Source organism: Ranitomeya variabilis, chromosome 1 (assembly GCF_051348905.1).
Source record: "Ranitomeya variabilis isolate aRanVar5 chromosome 1, aRanVar5.hap1, whole genome shotgun sequence".
Classification (NCBI taxonomy): Eukaryota; Metazoa; Chordata; class Amphibia; order Anura; family Dendrobatidae; genus Ranitomeya; species Ranitomeya variabilis.
The window spans coordinates 144,970,066-144,992,808 of record NC_135232.1 but is presented as its reverse complement, the minus strand read 5'-3'; the positions used below and the strand labels follow the sequence as shown (position 1 = coordinate 144,992,808).

At 47.1% G+C, this 22,743-nt stretch overlaps 1 protein-coding gene across 1 annotated transcript in view; it reads right to left on the bottom strand.

Annotated features, from left to right (window-relative positions):
- Nucleotides 1–22,743, bottom strand: part of LOC143793677 (uncharacterized) — a 159,971-nt gene that overhangs the window by 46,713 nt on the left and 90,515 nt on the right. The window contains exon 8 of the mRNA XM_077280722.1: nt 20,427–20,549. Within this exon, the coding sequence (XP_077136837.1) occupies nt 20,427–20,549 (123 nt within the window). The remainder of the gene's footprint in view (nt 1–20,426; nt 20,550–22,743) is intronic.

Sequence of the window (22,743 nt, the reverse complement as noted above, 5' to 3'; positions counted from 1 at the left end):
AATTATATATATACAGTACAGACCAAAAGTTTGGACACACCTTCTCCTTTAAAGATTTTTCTGTATTTTCATGACTATGAAAATTGTACATTCACACTGAAGGCCTCAAAACTATGAATTAACACATGTGGAATTATATACTTAACAAAAAAGTGTGAAACAACTGAAATTATGTCTTATATTCTAGGTTCTTCAAAGTAGCCAGCTTTTGCTTTGATGACTGCTTTGCAAACTCTTGGCATTCTCTTGATGAGCTTCAAGAGATTCTTCGATCACCTTCAAGTCAACTTTGACTCTTCCACTACAGCAGAGAGTGGTGAGGAGCCAGAGTTCATGCCCAATAAACACTGAAGTTGGTCAATGCTATTAAAAGCATTTATTATGTTCTGCTCATCACAATCTTCTTAACGCAGTCCTGGTATTATAAGATAACTCTAATAGCATTTGGTACATGTGCAGTTAACTTGTAATTTCTGGACTGCATTGACTCAGGAGGAAACTGGGCCTATTGTCTTGACCCTGAAAAGTGCATCAAAACCTACAATTGCAGCTAAAACCCACCTAAAAAACATGGCTTTTTTTTTTTTTAATTCAGCCCCCTCAAAATATTCTAAATTCATTCAAAAAACCTTGGAACCCGAAAAAAAAATGTTTTTGCACACCTGTGTAATTGCTACTGTAAATCACAAACTAAAAAAAAGTTTTACAGCACACGTGTCTACAAAAAAAAAAAATAGTTTACTTTTAAACCCTTTTGTACAACTTTTCATCAAACAGCGATTCTTAAAATAGGGTTTTTTTCTGGTGGACTGCAATCTGTTCCATCCGTCAAACATTTTGGCCATTTTTCTTTCATTTTTGCCTTCTGCCATGTGTTTTATGTACTTATGAAGAACACCAAAAAACCTTGAGAAAATCACAATAAAAAGTGTCCTACAAGAACTGTGTTTTATACAGGAAGATGAGGAGAATCACACATCACAAATTGTCCTCCTCTCCATGCCGCCAGTCCGTTCCCCTTGCTGTCCCCATACTCCTTAATACTGGCTGATGGCTGGGGAGGCGGGCGGCCACCATAGCAGGAAGCATTTCAGCCTGGACCATAGCTAGAACTTGACGATTTACAGCTTGACATGCAGCTCTCATCAACACAACACATCTCAGGATGGATTGGGCCCAGGCTGGCACTAAAGCTCTGAATCTAAGCTTCAAACAAAAACTCTAGCTCCGATCAAGGCTGAGAAAGGATCATTAGTAGCCAGTATGTATCTAATAGATCCCTGCTACTGATGTGCCCCATTCAATGATATACGAGACACAAAATGAGGGTTCATTTGTCACCATTTTGCAATTGATTAAAAAGAGCAGAATAATTGTCTTCTAACACCAGTTTCAGATGAGACCACAGCAATGTAATAATGTCTATGGAAAATTTTTATAAATTGCACCTTGACTTGGACATACTGTTCGAGATAATCTTATACAAAAAGATTTTTTTTAAATGTCAAGTTATGCATTTGGGTACAAATAATGTGCATGCAACCAAATGTTCCAGGATACAGATAGGAGATTCATTGGAAGAAGAGGTTCCAGGCATATTTAGTATAAACTAAATTACAGTATGCAATGTTAATCAGCAGCTTCTAGGACTAGCATGATACTGACATCTACAAAGAGGTACAGCAAAACTAATGAAGTGCATGGAGACCCAGATTCCAGCGATGTGTCACTTACTGAGCTGCCTGCTGTCATTTTCATAAAATCACTGATTTATCTGCTGCAGATGTAACAGTGCTGTGAATACTCATCCCTGTTTAACCCCGCCCACACACTGATTGACAGCTTTCTGCCCATTGAAAGTGTACTCAGAAAGCTGCCAATCAGTGGCAGTGTCAGCATTATGCAGAGCACACGAACACGGACCTCTTGTGAATCTCCTGATAAAACAGTGATTTATGAAAATTACGCTAAGCAGCCCAGTAAGTGATACATCACTGGAATTAGGGTCTCTGTCTGTATATTATGCTGCTCTCAGAGTAGGTGGAAAAACCTGGTAACAGATTCCCTTTAAGTCTTTAAAATACAAATTGGGACATAATAAATTTGTACACATTTATAAATAGCCCATAATACACATAGTAAAGGGGTATTCCCATCTCCAAGATCCCAAATTGCAGTAGGTGTAATAATAATATTAGCAACGAACTCCAATTAAAAATGTATTTGAGCTCTTATGATAAACTATGTCACTTATCCCATGTGCAGAAGCTTAGGTATCCATATAGTGGGCTCATATAGTGGAAGTGCATAGAATCATAGAATGTTAGAGTTGGAAGTGTCTTCCAGGGTCCAAACCCCTGCTCAATGCAGGGGATACACGACACCATCTCAGACAGATGTCTGTCCAGCCTCTGTTTGTAGGCTTCCATTGAAGGAGAACTCACCACCTCTCTTGGCAGCCAACTAGTGGTCGTAACCATAGATACCTAAGCTACTTCAATGCCCTTCAAACTGTCCATTTTGAATATGAATGACCCATTTTGGCACAGAAAGAAGTACATTTTCTGATAAGATATATTACAAAGTTGCTTATTTTCATGCCTACTATTGATTTATGAAATAAAAATTAAAACAACGGATTTTCTTCAAGCAATGACCTGGTTGTAGAGGTATGTGATGTGTGCACTAAGTGATGACTGTTTCCCGTGGCCCGACGCTTTGAGGAGCCCGATTGCAGCATGGCAATATTACGTATTATTTAACCATTTGCTAACTCTGCACATGATGGTAACTAATAAAGCAATAACACAAGCTAAAATCCACACGAGAACAAAACTCTGTATGATGTAAAAAATACAAAAATAAACTTGGATCATTCTTCTTTTTAAACCTAACGTGCCATCACTTCTCCTTATTTCTCACCTATCAGAAATATCCTTGTGAATTTGTCTTGAATATATAGAAAACTGTACAATATACCGCACAAATAAAATATCCTTTAAATTAGATATATTTTCACGGTACGGATTATAAATCCTATACAATCACGTAATATCTTTAAATGATATAGTGTGATAAAAATAAAATATTGCATAGTCTCTTTGCAATTAAATTACAATATTCATATCGGTGCGACCCCTTGCCCTTGTGATTACCATTCAGAAATGTCCTGTTGAAATGCAAATTCCTCCCTTTGTTACCACTAATCTAATGCACTGTAAAACATTATGTAAGCAAAACGGTTGTAATTCTCAAAGACTTAATTGTAAAGCCTGCTGCACATATTTTAATAAGCAATGTGAAACCCTGCCGGCAGGTGCACTATATGAGGTAGTGCTGGAAATGAATAATTCAACAAGGAAAGCACTTCTGCTGAGAAGGAATTTGCAATAATGTTTTTCATGCGAGATCAGTAGCTCTCATAGGCTGTCAATGTCAATTTGCTTCAGTTTAGCTAGAAAAGGTCACACCCATAACACAAACAATAGAAGTATGACATGGCCATTGCGCCTTTCCTCCTACAGGTTAGGTCTGTTTGGCCACTCCATTTGTCCTTATAATATAAATTGTGTAATGGTTCTAGCTTTCCAAATCAATTTTGAAATTGGTTTTGACAGACAGAATAGATGCTAAATACCGTGAAATATAAATAAAAATACAGTAAACATACATACCGTATACATATATAATTCTTTTTTTTTACCAGATTTTATTTTGAAATTTCTAACTGAAAGGTTGTGTACCCTGCAAGGAAATTGTGTATGGTTTTGTATGACTTCTGGAACATTTAGATATCCAGCTCTTATGATGACATCACATGATATTGGATTACAGGAAATGTAACAATATACATTTATTAAGAAAGACTATACTTAAAGATATACTGTAGCCTGGTACTCCAATCCATTCCAACCGCAACACCATATATTGGGGGTTGTAAAAAAAATGTTTCCTTCAAACCACATATCCAAGCCCTTTCCACTTTCTGCCGACTTCAACTCAAAAATATTTCCAGGATCCGTACATTCCTCAACCAAGAATCTGCAATAACCCTAGTCCATGCCCTCATTATCTCCCGCCTTGACTACTGCAACCTCCTGCTATGTGGCCTCCCCATAACACTTTCGCACCCCTCCAATCTAATCTAAACTCTGCTGCCCGACTCAGCCACCTGTCCCCCCGCTATTACCTAGCTTCTCCCCTCTGTCAATCCCTGCACTTGCTCCCCATTACCCAATGACTCCAGTTCAAAACCCTAACCATGGCATACAAAGCCATCCACAACCTGTCTCCTCCACACATGTTACCTCGTCTCCCTGCACACAACCTCCGATCCTCAAAAGATCTCCTTTTCGACTCCCCTCTTATCTCCTCTTCCCACAGTCGCATTCAAGATTTCTCCCGCGCATCCCCCCAACATATCAGACTCTCGACTACCATGGAAATCTTCAAAAAGAACCTGAAGACATACCTCTTCCAACAAGCTACAACCTGCAGTAACCACCGATCCACCAAACCACTGCACAACCAGCTCCACCCTCACCTATTGTATCCTCACCCATCCTTTATAGATTGTGAGCCCTCGTGGGCAGAGTCCTCTCTCCTTCTGTATCAGTCTTGACTTGTATTGATTAAGACTACTATACTTGTTTTTATTATGTATATCCCTCCCCTCACATGTAAAGCGCCATGGTATAAATTATGCTATTAATAAATAATAATTCTACTGTTTACCGAAAACTGTAAAATATGGTGGAGGTACAAAGAGGTTTTGGGGTTGTTTTGCTGCCTCTGGCACTGGGTACCTTAATTGTGTGCAAAGTATCATGAAATCTAAAAATTACCAAAGGATTTTGGGTTGCAATGTATTGCCCAGTGTCAGAAAGCTGGGTTTGCGTCCAACTTCATGAGTCTCTCAGCAGGACAATGACGCCAAACATACTTCAAGAAGCACCCAGAAATGGAAGGAAACAAAGTGCTGGAGAGTTCTGAAGTGACAGCAATGAATCCGGATCTAAATCCTATTGACCACCTGTGGAGGGATCTTAACATTGCTGTTGGGAGAAAGCGCCCTTGAAATGTGAGAGACATGGAGCAGTTTGCAAAAGAAGAATGGTCCAAAATTCCAGTTGAGAGGTGTTAGAAGCTTGTTGATGGTTGATAATTATAGGAAGCGATTGATTGCAGTTATTTATTATAAATGGTGTGCAACCAAATATTAAGTTGAGGGCGCCAACAATTTTGTACGGCCCATTTTTGGGGTTGTATGTGAAATTGGTAGCGCCCCCAGACGCAGGGCCACGGGGTACTCGGTACCGGGCCTCTCTATTTCTGTCTTGGGGTCGTCACGGTGGCTAGACCCAGTCCGTGACCCTGCTAAGGGGCGTCCAATGAAAGATGTGATGATGGTGCGTGGTGCAGGTCGCGATGAATAACGAGGACACAGGGTGGCAGTCTCTTTACCTCTTTACTGAAGGCTTCAGGATCCTCAATCCAGAGCACTGCTAACAGGGCTGGCTGAGACCGGCCGGTCCGAAGGCACATCCAGAGTTCCCTTTGCAGGTGGAAATCAGTGCCTACCTTCTAGCGCCTGTGTGTTGTAGTACCTCCCTGCTGAGCACCACGGGATAGTCCTCACAACTGTTGTGTCTGTTTCTGATGTTCTTTCTCCGTCCCCCAGATGATATGGCTAGGGCGCACCCGTATGATGGGGTAGGCCTGGAGTTATTTTGGGACCCTAGAGACGCCCCTCTCCCACAATTGCCTCCTTTGTCTTCGTTAGGTGATTTAGGGGAGACAGCCAACCTATAGTCAACTGTCCTGCCGCTGTTTGAAGTAGTACGTAAAGTCTCTTACTTCCTCGGTGCTCCGGCCACCGGCTACGCGCCTCAGAAGGATGTTGCCACGGTCTTAAGGGCACGACTCCTTCTGGTTCTATCTCCTCTGCGCTGTGATCTCACTTCTCCGCAATATACTCCGCTTTCGTGTCCTTTCTTAGGAGTCTGCCGCTATGGACTCAAGCACGGCTCCGTAACGTTCTGTCTGTCCTAGGCCGCTGTCAGGATCCCACCCCCGACAGGTCCTCTCTCGAGCTCTCCCTAACTACTTTCTGTCTAACTTCCTGTCCAACCCCCAGTTTTACCAGAGTGTGAGGAGTGGCCTAATAGATAGAACCATCCCCCTGGTGGCCGGAGTGTGGAGTGTAGTGTGTGTCTGTGATACCTGGTCAGGTGAACTCCTTTAGTGCAATCAGACGTAACATCACTCCCCTTAGTGGCAGAGCGACATTACTGCAATGACCAGGACTCTGGGGCGCTGCACTCCCCCCCGGTTAAATCCAGTACTCCCGGACTGGGAAAAGAAAAACAACATTACATGTTATTAGAAAACACACAAAATTTTGAAACACTATAAACAAGTAAATGCTATGAACAAGTGAATATATAACAGTGCTTCCCTTTATGGGAGGTGAGGACGCTTGAACGTTGCAAAAGTTTGGTCATGCACAGTTCATGACTCCCACAGCAGGGACCCCGGGTAAACAAAGGGGTCTCCATGAAAGTTTTGGAGCAATTCACTGTCCATCACTCCATTGTCCATTTTTAAACCTGTAACAAGAAACTTACATAAACATTTTCAACCAAACAGTAGCTATTGTTAGTATCTCCAAGATTTGTAGCGAGGTGGAGTTTGATTCTTGGTGCTACGTGTAGACCTCCGCAGTGCAGGAGTGGCTATTGACCTAACAGGGCCCGCTAGGCTGGCTGCCACTGGTGTAGTGCACTGTCTCCTAGCTACACTTCTAGTGAGTCTGGGTAGCACTGGCAGGCTGGAGCTCTCAGGACTGCTGCTACGACCGATGGGCATGGCAGATTCACCGATAGCAGAGGGAGGACTGACCGGTTCAACGGTTAGTATGGTATCCTCTAGTGGGGACCGCTGCGGTTGCGGGTCCGGATGACCTGGCTCCTCATTTAGTTCTGGCGGTGTCAGTTGACGAAACGTTAGGACAGGTACCACAATGGCCTGGTTTATTTGAGTCCAAGACTGGGGAAAATCGCCAAGAACAGTGTGTATCATCTTCTCCTCTTCCATGGGTGGAGGCGTCCCGGGGTCTGTTTCCCCATCCCTCAGCTTCTCAGGGCATACCTTAAGGTGGTCTCTGGATATTGCCATTGAGGTTTCCCCTCCATCCTTGCTGATGAGACAGACCTTGGTATTGTCGAAATCAGATGGCAGGATGGTATATGGTTCCGCTTCCCATTGATCATCAAGCTTGTGTAATCTCCGCTTTCGCTTGAGTACCTGCTCCCCGGGTGACAAGGGAGTCGCAGGAGCATGTTGGTTGTAATCCCTTTCTTGTTTTTGTCGGGCTTGGGCGAGACTTCTTTCCACACTTTCTTGTACTTTGCGGTACCTTTGCTGCCTCTCGGTATCCCAGTCCGCATCTGGCGAGATATCCTCGGGGGTCAGGACTCCCATGTCCAGATCAACAGGTAACTTGCTAGACCTCCCTCGCATCAGGTACGCTGGGGTGCAGTTGGTGGAATTCACAGGGATGTGGTTGTACATATCCACCAAGTCGGGTAACTTTGTGGGCCACAAGTTCCGTTCCTCCACGGGTAAGGTCTTCAGTAAGTCGATCACCACCTGGTTCATCTTCTCACACATCCCGTTGGTTTGTGGATGGTATCGAGTGGTTCGGATCTTCTTACATCCATACAGAGTGCAGAACTCCTGGAACACTTCCGCTTCAAATGCTGGCCCCTGATCGGTCAGTACCTTCTCCGGGTACCCATGAGGTCGACAGAAGTACTGCTGGAAGGTTTTAGCGGCCGTTCTAGCCGTTAGATCTTTGACCGGCACGACTACCAGGAATCTGGAGTAGTGGTCCACGATGGTGAGAGCATAGGTATAGCCTTACCGGCTAGGTGTTAGCTTCATGTGATCCAGCGCGACCAGCTCAAGCGGTCGTTTGGTGATGATGGGCTGCAAGGGAGCCCGCTGGCTGTCACGATCCTTCCGGCGTAGGCTGCATGGGCCACACTCTCGGCACCACTTCTCGATGGCTTTCTTCATACCAACCCAGTAGAACCTCCCTCGGAGCAGCCTCTCCAGCTTCCTCCATCCGAAGTGTCCTGCCTCATCGTGGTACGCTCCCAGGACCATTGGCACATCTTGTCTTGGGACCACAATCTGCCATACCAATTCGTGGGTGCGTGGGTCAATGCTCCTCCGGCACAGCTTGCCATCGTGAATAAACAGTCTGCCCCTCTCCTTCCACAACTGTAATGCCTCCGGTGGATCTTCCGGGCCGGGATGCAAACCCGCCTGCGTCAGGAGCTCCTTCACTCGACGGACCGCAGGGTCGCCATCCTGGTTCTCTGTCCACCCGTGGTGGGGCATGGGATTCAACGGGGCGCCTTGCTTATTCCTGCGCCTGGCCTCCACCTGATGGGAACACTGGGTAGCCTTGGGGCGATGGAAAGCGGGCAGCTCTACCTCTTCAAATGCTTCTGCATCTTCCTCCGTCTCAGGCAAGTGAGGCATTCGGGACAATGCATCGGCATTTGCATTCTTGTGCCCCGCCCGGTACTTGATGGTGAAATCGTAATTGGATAACCGGGCCATCCACCGCTGCTCCAAGGCGCCGAGTTTTGCTGTGTCCAAGTGTGTTAGTGGATTATTATCTGTGAAGATGGTGAATTTTGCTGAGGCCATGTAGTGCTTGAACCTTTCCGTCACGGCCCAAACGACAGCGAGAAACTCCAGCTTAAAGGAACTATAGTTGTCAGGGTTCCTTTCAGTGGGGCGAAGTTTCCTGCTGGCGTAAGCGATTACCCTTTCCTTGCCTTTCTGGACCTGGGACAACACAGCTCCCAGCCCCACGTTGCTGGCATCCGTATACAATACAAACGGTTGGTCATATTCAGGGTAAGCCAGTACCTCTTCTCCAGTCAGCGCCGATTTTAAGCAGGTGAACGATCCTTCCTGTCCATCGTTCCAATCGAATGGGGTATTCTTACCCTTGGGTTTCTTGGGTTGGCCCACCAACAGGTCTTGCAACGGCGCAGCCTTCTTGGTGAAGTCCTTGATGAACCTCCGGTAGTAGCCCACCAACCCAAGGAATTGCCGGACTTCATGGAGGTTACCGGGCTTCGGCCAGTCCTTAATCACCGTGACCTTGTCGAGGTCTGGGGCCACTCCTTCGGCACTCACCACATGGCCCAGGTACTGCACCTTGGGTTTTAGTAGGTGGCATTTGGACGGTTTCACCTTTAAGCCAAAGTTGGACAGAGCTTCAAACACCTCGGCCAGGTGCTTCAAATGGTCTTCATAGGTCTTAGAGAAGACAATAACATTGTCCAGATAGAGCAGCACGGTTTCAAAGTTCTTGTGCCCCAGACAGCACTCCATCATCCTCTGAAACGTCCCCGGGGCGTTACACAATCCGAAGGGCATGTAGTTGAACTCGCAGAGACCCATCGGCGTCGTGAAGGCCGTCTTCTCCTTGTCCGCCTCTGCCACGGGAACCTGCCAGTACCCACTGGTGACATCCAAGGTAGAGAAGTAGTTAGCAGACTTTAGAGCAGCCAAGGACTCCTCTATCCTGGGCAGGGGGTATGCATCCTTATGTGTAATGCTATTTAGTTGCCTATAATCCACACACATCCTCATGGTGCCATCTTTCTTCCTAACGAGGACTAATGGAGCTGCCCAGGGGCTACAACTGTCTCTCACTACCCCAGCCTCCTTCATCTCTCGTAACATGTCCTTGGCACACTGATAATGAGCTGGGGGTACAGGACGGTATCTCTCTTTGACGGGTGGGTGATCTCCCGTGGGGATATGATGCTGAATCCCTTTTACCTGCCCAAAATCTAGGGGGTGTTTAATGAATACCCGCTCAAATTCATGAACCACGCTGTAAGCCCCCTGTATCTGGTGAGATGGGGTAGAATCAGCGCCCACATGCAATTCCCGACACCAATCTTTCATTTGCCCTGCAGAGCCGTTGTCCTCCGCCGGGCTGGACGGAACCAAGGGTCCAGGTGCCTGTATCACACTATTATTAACAGTAAACAGCTTGGCAAGCATGACATATTTGGTTAGGTGGACTTCTTCCTCCCCACAGTTAAGAACACGTACTGGCACCCTCCCCTTACGGATATCAACCACCCCTCTGGCTGTCAGGAGGGTAGGCCTATTATCTGAATACACAGGTTCTACCAGGGCCTGATAATCTTTACCCCTAAGGCCTATGGCTGCCCGACACCATATCAACATTTCGCTCCTGGGGGGTATCGCAATGGGGTTTGAATCACTCACTGTGACCCGGCCAATCTCACCACCAGTCAACTCCACTTGCTGTCTCTGCATTAGAGCTCTGATTTCTTTCTGCAGGGCACGTTGTTCGCTGTAACCCGCTGTTTCGGCGACCTGCTGCAACAAGACAATATCTTCTGCAAGACAATTTTCTATGACATTAGTACCGATGGTCATCATGGGGTTACATTCACGTCGGTCAATATCAACAATAACAATTCCCTGGGCCTCCAATTCTACCCGCCCCACCTTAATGGTGACCTCTTTATACCCCACTTGTGGCAGTGGCTGACCATTACTAGCTATTATGGAGAAATCATCATCAGGGACACGGGTAATGTCGGTGTCCTCCCAATAAGGTCTATAAAGGATGTAAGGCATAGTCGTCACCTGGGAGCCCGTGTCCAGCAAAGCGTTCATGGGGATACCATCGATCACAATGGGGAGGATCGGTCGCCCTCCGATGTACTTGGCTCTCCAATTCTGCGGGCCTGACCGTCCTACTCCTGGGGGTTGGCCCTTTGCCCCAGGGGTTGCTCGTTTACAGGACAGTACCTTGCAAGATGGCCCACCTGGTGGCAGCGGCGGCAGATAGGTCGTCCATCCCGATGAAAGCGATCGTCGTCCCTGCCTCTGGTCGGCGGAGTCCTCCTCTGTCGCTGCCAGGGGACATCTTCCAGTCCGGAAGCCAGCTGGATCTTCTCCTTGGGGGCCTCCTGGAGGGACTGGACGGTCCGGGCTAGGGCAGCAACGCTCTTGGTCAGCTCTTGCATCTGGAGGCGTAGTCCTGCAGGGGAGTCGTCTTCCAGGATCTGGGCATCGGCCTAGGCGGAGATGGGCGCGTCCGGCGCCACCTCCTGGTGGTACGTGAGGGCTTGACGCCTGGGAAGTACAGCATGGCTGGGCTGTCGCTCTGGTAGCGCTTGGATGGCTTTATCTTTAAATTGCGCAAAAGTCAGGTCAGGATTCTGCATGGCTAGGAAGTGTAGCTGGGCCCTCTGGTGACTGCACAGGAGCCCCTCGATGAACCGCTCTTTTAGGCGTTTATCTTCATCTTGCATACCGCTTGGATCACTCTGCTTAATGGCCCTCAGTGCCTCCTGCAGATTAAGGGCATAGTCCAGTAAGCTATCCTGCGGCCTCTGCTTGCACCCATAAAATGTCAATTTAATTTCAGTAGCGGCGCGGGTGTCAAAGGTGGTTTTAAGCTTTGCAAAGATCTGTTGCGCAGTCTTCTTATCTGCAGCGGGCCAGGACCACTTCTCTCAAGGCCGCTCCAAAGAGTTGGTTCGTTATCATATGAACTTTCTGAGGCTCCGTCAAGGGATAAAACTCGAGCAAGCTGCAAATCCCCTCTTTAAAGTCAGTTAACGGATGGGACTCTCCAGAGTATCGCGGGAGCCAAGCGGCTCCGGGTAGGTACGGCATGGAAAAGGGCATTATGGCTGTCGTAGCTGCGGCAGTGTCCGGCTGGCCGGTGGGGGCGGCAAGCCCCGTGGCATCTGGCGGTGGTACAAGGTCCGCGGCTGCGTCTACTACGGGGCCTGGAGGTGCCCCCGCATCCGCGGCTGTGACCGCCGCCTCCGCCCCTCCGGAGTCCGACATGGCCGTTCCTTCCCCCTGCTAACCTGTCGGGGACGGGGTTCCTCCTCTTTTTGGCCGGCTCAGCCCACGAAACTATGGCTTCTCCCTCCGTGCTCCGCTCGGCGCAGCAATGGCGGATTTTTGGCGGCAAACAGCAATACACCGTCTTTGCAATAAGTCACTGTTCAAGCAAAATTCAGACACAGTTCCAAGACACACATGACCTGATTCTTCAGGCTTAAGTAGATCCTGTTCGTGACGCCAAGTTGGAGCGTCCCCAGACGCAGGGCCGCGGGGTACTCGGTACCAGGCCTCTCTGTTTCTGTCTTGGGGTCTTCACGGTGGCTAGACCCGGTCCGTGACCCTGCTAAGGGGCGTCCAATGAAAGATGTGATGATGGTGCGTGGTGCAGGTCGCGATGAATAACGAGGACACAGGGTAGCAGTCTCTTTACCGAAGGCTTCAGGATCCTCAATCCAGAGCACTGCTAACAGGGCTGGCTGAGACCGGCCGGTCCGAAGGCACATCCAGAGTTCCCTTTGCAGGTGGAAATCAGTGCCTACCTTCTAGCGCCTGTGTGTTGTAGTACCTCCCTGCTGAGCACCACGGGATAGTCCTCACAACTGTTGTGTCTGTTTCTGATGTTCTTTCTCCGTCCCCCAGATGATATGGCTAGGGCGCACCCATATGACGGGGTAGGCCTGGAGTTATTCTGGGACCCTAGAGACGCCCCTCTCCCTCAATTGCCTCCTTTGTCTTCGTTAGGTGATTTAGGTGAGACAGCCAACCTATAGTCAACTGTCCTGCCGCTGTTTGAAGTAGTACGTAAAGTCTCTTACTTCCTCGGTGCTCCGGCTACACGCCTCAGAAGGATGTTGCCACGGTCTTAAGAGCACGACTCCTTCTGGTTCTATCTCCTCTGCGCTGTGCTCTCGCTTCTCACTTCTCCACAATATACTCCGCTTTCGTATCCTTTCTTAGGATGCCACCGCATTCGAGTGCAGGCGCGGCTCCTTAACGTTCTGTTCGCTAGGCCACTGTCAGGATCCCACCCCTGACAGAGACCCCACTGAATCTTCCCCCGCAACACCCTCTGCCACAGGATGTTGCCTGGATCCAACCTAGTCAGCTTCTGACTAACTTCCTATCCAGCCCCCAGTTTTACCAGATTGTGAGGCGTGGCCTAATACATAGAACCCTTTGCTCCCCCTGGTGGCCAGAATGTGAAGTGTAAAGTGTGACTGTGATACCTGGTCAGGTGAACTCCTTTAGTGCAGTCAGACGTAACATCACTCCCCTTAGTGGCAGGGCGACATTACTGCAACGGCCAGGACTCTGGGGTGCTGCAAAATTATCTTCAATTTGCCCTTTTTTCTGTTTTTTTGTGTTGTTCCAATACACACAAAGGAAATAAACATGTGTAGAACAAAACGTGTATAATTACAATCATTTTCAGGGAGAAATACTTCATTTCCTGGAACATCTTCAAGGGTGCCAACACTTTTGGGCCACGACTTAATGCCCGGCTTCAGAAAGGCTCATTTGTAGCCGAAACGTCGCCCAGACATGTGGGTTGATTAAAATCCTGCACATTTTTCCACTGAAACAATGGAGTGCTGCCTCTTTCTTGGAATTCTATGAAGTTTGGATAATCATTGGACAGATTGTCTAGGGGCCTTGCACCCGAAGATAAGTATTTATACTGTGCTGTTCCTTCTTTTGTATGTATATATATATATATATATATATATATATATATATATATATATATATAGGCTAGATGGTGGCCCAGTTCTAACACATTGGGTATTCTAGAATATGTATGTGTATGTATGTACGTAGCGCTTAGCACAGCCACGTAGTATATAGCACAGCCACGTAGTATATAACACAGCCACGTAGTATATAGCACAGCCACGTAGTATATAGCACAGCCACGTAGTATATAGCACAGCCACGTAGTATATAGCAGCCACATAGTATATAGCAGCCACATACTATATAGAACAGCCCACGTAAAATATAGCACAGCCCACGCAGTACATAACACAGGCCACGTAGTATATAACACAGCCCACGCAGTATATAACACTGCCCACATAGTATATAGCAGCCAGGCAGTATATAACAGCCCACATAATATATAGCACAGCCCACGTAGTATATAACACAGCCCACGTAGTATATAACACAGCCCATGTAGTATATAACACAGGCCACACAGTATATAACACTGCCCACGTAGTATATAGCAGCCAGGCAGTATATAACACAGCCAACATAGTATATAACACAGGCCACGCAGTATAAAACACAGCCCACGCAGCATATAAAACAGCCCACGTAGTAAATAGCACAGCCCAAGCAGTATATAACACTGCCCATGTAGTATATAACACAGCCCACACATTATATAACACAGGCCACACAGTATATAACACAGCCCACGCAGTATATAACACAGCCCACGTAGTATATAAAACAGCCCACGCAGCATATAAAACAGCCCACGTAGTAAATAGCACAGCCCAAGCAGTATATAACACTGCCCATGTAGTATATAACACAGCCCACACATTATATAACACAGGCCACACAGTATATAACACAGCCCACGGCAGTATATAACACAGCCCACGCAGTATATAACACAGCCCACGTAGTATATAACAGTGCCCACGTAGTATATAGCAGCCAGGCAGTATATAACACAGCCCACGTAATATATAGCACAGCCCACATAGTATATAACACAGGCCACGCAGTATATAACACAGGCCACGCAGTATATAACACAGGCCACGCAGTATATAACACAGCCCACGCAGTATATAACACAGCCCACGTAGTATATAGCAGTGTGGACACCATATCCCAGTTAAAAAAAAGAATTAAAATAAAAAATAGTTATATACTCACCCTCCGTCATCCACCAAAGCTGTCCCGACGCGCGCGATGCTGCCGCCAGCTTCCGTTCCCAGTGATGCATTGTGAAATTACCCAGATGACTTAGCGGACTCGCAAGACCGCTAAGTCATCTGGGTAATTTCGCAATGCATCTCTGGGAAGGAAGCTGGCGGTAGCATCGCGCACATCGGTGGACGTCGGAAGGTGAGAACAGCACAATTTATTTTTTTTAATTATTTTTAACATTATATCTTTTTACTATTGATGCTGCATAGGCAGCATCAATAGTAAAAAGTTGGTCCGGGATGGGGCGACACACTGGCACGGATTGGAGGGGAGTAGGGAGGAGGCACTGACTTGAGGAGAGTAGGGAGGGGCCAAGCCTGTCGCTGATTGGATGCGGCCTGCCGGTCGCGACCAATCAGCGACGCGGGATTTCCTTTACAGACAAACAGACAGAAAGACAGACAGACGGAAGTACACCTTAGACGATTATATAGATAGATATATACACAACAAATATACTTACATTATACACACATGCATACATAAATTTCATTTTTTTCTTTTAAATGTATCACCTTATTTCTGACACCCCAGCAGCAGCATTATTTCTCTCTCATGGTGCCAGATTGAATCCTCACTTATAAATGCACTCTAGTTGCTCATTTTCCCTTTTGTAATCCTGCAGCATTTGTGACAAGATAATATTCAATAGACGGTTCTACATGTTGCAGTGTGTGCACACTTTACTCTCTTCCATGTTAATTATTCATTCAGTTGTCTCTCCTTCCCCTGTGGCTTAGTTGAGATATAAAGGATTGAGAATCTATCAGATCTTTAAATTAAAAGCTTTGATGATTTCAACATGAGGTTTTCTGCAGCTATCAACTTGACAGTTTGGTGTTTTTTATCTAAACCAGCTCTTTTAACCGAAATAAAAAAAATCACCACAAATTAAATATGTGCCAGTATCAAAAATGTACAACATGATTCACATTTACTTAAAGAAGCATTCCCACCAAACTTTTTACTGCTAAGGCTAGGTTCACATTGCGTTAATGGCAGTCCGCTGACGGAATCCGTTTCATAGCGGCACTAACGCAGCACTAACGCTATGTAACGGATCCGTTAGCGCACCCATTGACTACCATTATGTAGCGCATCGCTAACACATGTCATAATCGGTATGCATTAGTGATGTTCCGTCATTCTGTGACGGACCCTCGGACGCAGTCTGCAGCGTTTCGGGTCCGTCACTCGCTAGCGCAGATAGAGCCGATTATGACATGCGTTGCGATGCGCTACATAATGGTAGTCAATGGGTGCGCTAACGGATCCGTTACATAGCGTTAGTGCCGCTATGAAACGGATTCCGTCAGCGGACTGCCATTAACGCAATGTGAAGCTAGCCTTAGACTTGTGTAAAATGTACATGTAGCGAAGTGTAAGGCTACTTTTACACTAGTGTCGGTACGGGGCCGTCGCGCTGCGTCAGCCCGACGTACCGACGCATACTGTGCAAGCGCCGCACAACGGGGGCAGCGGATGCTGTTTTTCCATGCATCCGCTGCCCCATTGTGAGGTGCGGGAAGGTGGGGGCGGAGTTCCGGCCACACATGCGCGGTCGAAAAAGGCGGACCGTCGGCACAAAAAAACGTTACATGTAACGTTTTTTGCTGCCGGCGGTCCGCCACAACATGATGCAACCGTCGCATGACGGTTGCAACGTGTGTCAATACGTCGCAATGCGTCGCTAATGTTAGTCTATGGGGACAAAACGCATCCTGCAGACGACTTTGCATGATGCGTTTTTTTCGCCAAAACTACGCATTGCGACGTATGCAAAAAAACGCTAGTGTGAAAGTAGCCTAAGGGTAAGTTCACACAGGACGTTTCTGCTGCGTTTTTTTATGCGAATTTTCAGCTGCTTTTTAAGTACCAGCAAAGCCTATGAGATTTCAGAAATCTCATGCACACACAACATCCAGTTCCAGCTAATGCCTCTGTTGTATCAAATTTAAGCCACTTCTTGATGACAGTTTTCCATGGTATATCTAATGACTTAGAAATGTTTCTGCACCCATTTCCTAACTGAGAACTTTCAACAATGAGATCCCTTTGCTGTGTTGTAAGATGTTTATGGACCATGGTTTTTGCTGTAAAATTAATCTAAGAAAATGACAGGAAAATCCTACTGAAACAGGTAAACTTTATATGGGGTTAATCGTAATCACTTTAAATGATTGCAGCTTTGTAACGACTACTATTTGAAGGGAATCTGTCACCCCAAAATTCGAGTATGAGAAGCGGCCACCGGCATCAGGGGCTTATCTACAGCATTCTGTAATGCTGAGAGAAGCCCCCGATGTACCCTGAAAGAGAAGAAAAACAGGTTATATTATACTCACCCAGGGGCGGTCCCAGTTCGGTCGGGGTCTGATGGGCGTCGTGGTCCGAGTCCGGCGCCTCCCATCTTCATAGGATGACATCCTCTTCTTTTCTTCCTGCTGCGGCTCCTGCGCAGGCGTACTTTGTCTGCCCTGTTGACGGCACACAAAGTACTGCAGTGCTAATGTGCCGGGAAAGGTCAGAGAGGCCTGGCGCCTGCGCACTGCAGTACTTTGCTCTGCCCTCAGCAGGGCAGACAAAATACGCCTGTGCAGCAGCCGCAGCAGGAAAAAAAAAGAAGAGGACGTCATCATCGTATGAAGATGGGAGGTGACGGACCCGGACCGCGACACCCATCGGACCCGAACCGAACCGTGACCGCCCCTGGGTGAGTATAATCTAACTCATTTTTCTTATCTTTCAGGATACATCAGGAGCTTAACTACAGCATTACAGAATACTGTAGATAAGCCCCTGATGCCGGTGGCCGCAGCTCATTCTCGAATTTTGGGGTGACAGGTTCCCTTTAACATGAGTGCAAATGTGATTGGCTAAGTCTGAACACCGTTACATCTCAAATTATAAGAGGGTTTTCACACTTATGCAAAAACATTATTTTAGTTTTGTTATTTTAATTTTTACCCTTCATAATGATTTCAGTTTGTTTCTCAATAAATTTGTACACATTATTGCTCACATTAAAAGGTAGAAAATGTTTTGAAATGATCCTCCTTGGTATGAATTTTAGTACATAACAAAACATGGCGTTTTAAAAAGGGTGTGTAGACTTTTTATATAAACTGTAAATAAATTTTGATATTGCTTTGTGCACTTTTTTTTTTTGGCAGAATCTAGCTGAAAGATTTAGTGTGCACATACCTTAACGTAAAGCGCTGTGGAAATCAATGGCGTTATTGGTTTAGTTTTTGAAGGGCATGGAGTGGCCTTTGGGGGACCAAGCATTTTAGAGAGAAAGTGTGAGAGGGTCGACTTACCTCCTCCTCTCCACAGGTGAAACAAAACATGGATCAACACCCAATCTAAATGCAGAAGAGGAGGCAAGAGTTAACTCTGGCACTCACAAAAATGCGAGGTGATGCGAACACTTTATTACCTGGGGAAGAGGGTACCAAACCGAGAAGAGGAGCCCACAAGCATTTAAGGAAGGTGGTTGCACAAGATACATATTTTATCTCCTATCAGACGGAGGTGACAGTGAAAGTTTGAGGGAGATGTAGATACTACTAACAGCCCTCCCAGTTGATAGAGCCACGCTGCAGCTGATATGGGGTTAACGGACATAGTCCGACATTTGTCATTTCTAGCCACATTCTAGGCGATTCCTGGCTAAGTGCAGCAGCTCAGTACCCATATCTCCCGTCCATGGCTCTCCTCACACAGCCTCCTCGCTTCTACCTCCGCTATCCCACCAATAGTGAGACAACGCTGTTGTGCTGGAGGTCTGAATTCAGTTGTCTAATTCTAACAAAAATTTGATTAATCATCCAGCTCTAGTCTCTAACTAAGACATCCCTTTTAGGATGGAGACATTTAGCATCATTTATGCAATCAGCTTTTTCCAAAAATAATAATAAAACAAAAGCTTACTGGAAACGTAATGATGCCATGATGGCAGCTCCTGTATTTTTTTTTTTACAAGTGACGAAGAGGGGCGACACCCATTAAAACGTGAAGGATTAAGTCTATTGCGCACCCGTCCTGTTTCTACGTGACGTCACAGAAGCTTTTTTCCACGCCGCAGACCGCACTGTCACTGCTAGCCAGCACCACCACGCTTAGCAGCAGCACCCAGCCGGCCCACGCAAGGAATTAGGCTCTACAAGTAAGCGCACTCTAATTGCAATTCTATCTCTAGCATGTAACTCTATGAGAGTATTTCTCTAATCACCGCTGTCATGTATCATTTATTTAGTGCTTGCTATCAGCGTTTCTACTAGTTGGGCTGCCATCACCTACATTATTATACGCTGCCTCTGCCCATACCTTTTATCGCAGTAAGGTCTTATGGGCTCATACTAATCTTACACATACAAGCACAGGTTATTCAAGCACTCGGCTGCACGAGCGATTTCCTCTAATTACCGCTCTCATTTACCTAGTGCTTTCCATCAGTATCTCACTGGTTGGACTGCCTTCACCTTCAAGTGTCCATTGCTGCCTCTGCCTATACCGCAGTAAGTCTCAAATACTCAGAGGCTAGTATTTAGGTATAGGGAGCACATCCATTAATCATATACCATATTGCTATTCCCTGAAGTACTAAATACGCACAATTAAAGCATACTACTAGCAGAACCCCTTCACACTAGAACCCAGTATCCGGTCCAAGAAGTCTCTCATGGACATTCGCACCAAGTAGTAAGGACTGAAAATTTTTTAGCCAGCAGTACTACTGGTAATTCTATCCATTTCCGTATATGATCTCTACTATTTTTTATTGGCAGTGACCACCAAAAGGATTTAATTCTTATGAGTTTCCGGATATATATGCTCCATAATAACACAATCACAGAGTGAGTATATATATATATTTTTTTTCTCTATTATCTCAGCCTAGCGCGGTGAATTGGTATCTCGTTTAAAGGTTAAGTTTTAATTAATCCATTCAATCTATATCAGTACCTAATCATTATGGGTTGATTTTTCTCTGCTGATTACAGTTGACAAATCGGAGTTTACGGTGTAAGTGCCGGGTAGGGTATTGTAATGATGAAATCAGTGACATACCAGGAGGGGGGAGAATTTAATCAAGGCCAAGAAGTAGACGGCATTGGGCAAAGTATACTGCAGAGGACCAGAGCACTTGCAGAGTTTGGGGCCACTCTCTAAGCACTTGTTAGCTTTGTTGGTTTAAAGTTCGTTTTCACAGTAATGGCGAATTCAGACGCTCCAAGATCGGAACGCAATGCATGGACTGGCCGCCGGTCTCCCGACCTGAACGTGACAGCTTCAAATATTTTAATGAAGCGGTCACACTCAAGTTAGGAGACCCGTGACCAGTCAGTGCATTGCAGTCCGTTCTCAGACCGGACGTCTGACTGCGCCCTAATTCTTAGAAGTGTTATAGTAGCCAGGAAGATCCAGGCAAACTGCCTTCAACATGCTCTTTAGCTTAACCCCCTTTTAAAAAAAACATTTTGGAAATTCGTAGCCATGACATTATTACAATTGTGTATAATGGCTTCTTGAAAACTTACCACATAGAGAAGGTTCAGGTTATCAACTTTCCCGTAACAAAGATCCAACAGAGTCACTGGGTTTTTAGTCGCTTGTCTTACAGACATTATCCATGGTAGAGACAGATTTTCTACACTTGTTGTCTATAAAGAAATAGCAGGAAATATATGACAATAGGTTTGGAAAGAATACAATATAATAAAGCAAAGGGGTTAAATGCAGTGATGTAATTTCACTCCGTAATAAGATCAAATGGTGCCATCACAACCAGTGTGTGCGCAGTGCTACCTTCTGCAGCAAGAGAGCGTTATGCATCCTCCAGTCGTGATCCCAGGAAGAAGTAGGGATCAGAAGGAAGGCAGTATGACAATCTACAGAGGGCTATGACTAACTATGGCGTTACATTGATCTGCATTTGAGCTGAACTACAGACACAGAACAGTATGACATTTATCAAAACTAGATGCAAAGTTGCATACTTTTTTTATGGAACATATCGCCTGAGTAAAACTACCCTTTAAAGGAAACTGTCAGCAGGATTGTGCTCAGTAACCTACAGTGTCAGGTCGGCGCCGTTATACTGATTATAATGATAGCTTGGTTGATGAAATCCGTGTTGGGGTTGTTGTTTAATCTTTATGTTCAGTTTTGAGTTAATGATATGCCTGTGCTCCTGGGCGGCCTGTGGGGGTCTTCATGTGGTGCTCTGATTAGCTATTCATCAGTATGGCTTCTGACAGGTCACTGATCCCTCACTGACCTGATCCCTAGCTTACATAATGAATATTATATATATCTGGGGGGGGGGGGACCTTCTGCAGGCAGGCACAGGTGGTGGAACCTGCGCTGCAGCCTGATTGCATATTTACTGTGTTTATAATTAATTTCTTTGCAATTGTCCTGATATTCCTAAAAGAAAAGAATATGAAAATGGCACCGGCCAGACCTGCGCAGTAGCAGCTATTTGTGATCCGATAGCTGTTACTTCGCAGGCGCCGCCATTGTCAAACCTTTCCTTTTTTTAATAAACTTTTTTTTTTCATTCACAGACTGGAGACAGGCGGAGGGGCCGGGGAATCACAGACCGGAGGCAGGCGGAGGGGCCGGGGAATCACAGACCGGAGGAAGGTGGAGGGACCGCGGAATCACAGACCGGAGGCAGGCGGAATCACAGACTGGAGGCAGGCAGAGGGGCCGGGGAATCACAGACCAGAGGCAGGCAGAGGGACGGCGGAATCACAGACCGGAGGCAGGCGGAGCTGTAGGGGAATCACAGACCGGAGGCAGACAGAGGGGCCGGGGAATCACAGACCGGAGGCAGGCAGAGGGGCCGGGGAATCACAGACTGGAGGCAGGCAGAGGGGCCGAGGAATCACAGACTGGAGGCAGGCAGAGGGGCCGGGGAATCACACACTGGAGGCAGAGGGAGGGGCTGGGGAATCACAGACTGGAGGCAGGCGGAGGGGCCGGGGAATCACAGACTGGAGGCAGGCAGAGGGGCCGGGGAATCACAGACCGGAGGCAGGCAGAAGGACGGCGGAATCACAGACCGGAGGCAGGCGGAGCGGTAGGGGAATCACAGACCGGAGGCAGACAGAGGGGCCGGGGAATCACAGACCGGAGGCAGGCAGAGGGACGGCGGAATCACAGACCGGAGGCAGGCGGAGCGGTAGGGGAATCACAGACCGGAGGCAGACAGAGGGGCCGGGGAATCACAGACCGGAGGCAGGCAGAGGGATGGCGGAATCACAGACCGGAGGCAGGCAGAGGGGCCGGGGAATCACAGACTGGAGGCAGAGGGAGGGGCTGGGGAATCACAGACCGGAGGCAGGCAGAGGGGCCGGGGAATCACAGACCGAAGGCAGGAAGAGCGGCCGGGGAATCACAGACCGGAGGAAGGCGAAGGGACCGCGGAATCACAGACCGGAGGCAGGCAGAGGGACGGCGGAATCACAGACTGGAGGCAGGCAGAGGGGCCGGGGAATCACAGACTGGAGGCAGAGGGAGGGGCTGGGGAATCACAGACCGGAGGCAGGCGGAGGGGCCGGGGAATCACAGACTGGAGGCAGGCAGAGGGGCCGAGGAATCACAGACTGGAGGCAGGCAGAGGGGCCGGGGAATCACAGACTGGAAGCAGGCAGAGGGGCTGGGGAATAACAGAGCGGAGACAGGTGGAGGGGCCGGGGGATCACAGACTGGAGGCAGGCAGAGGGGCCGGGGAATCACAGACCGGAGGCAGGCGGAGGGGCCAGGGAATCACCAAAATCTAATTAGCAGAAAACATCAATGGGTGATTAAAGAAGAACCACAAAGTGGATTTCTTCACCAAAGGTATCA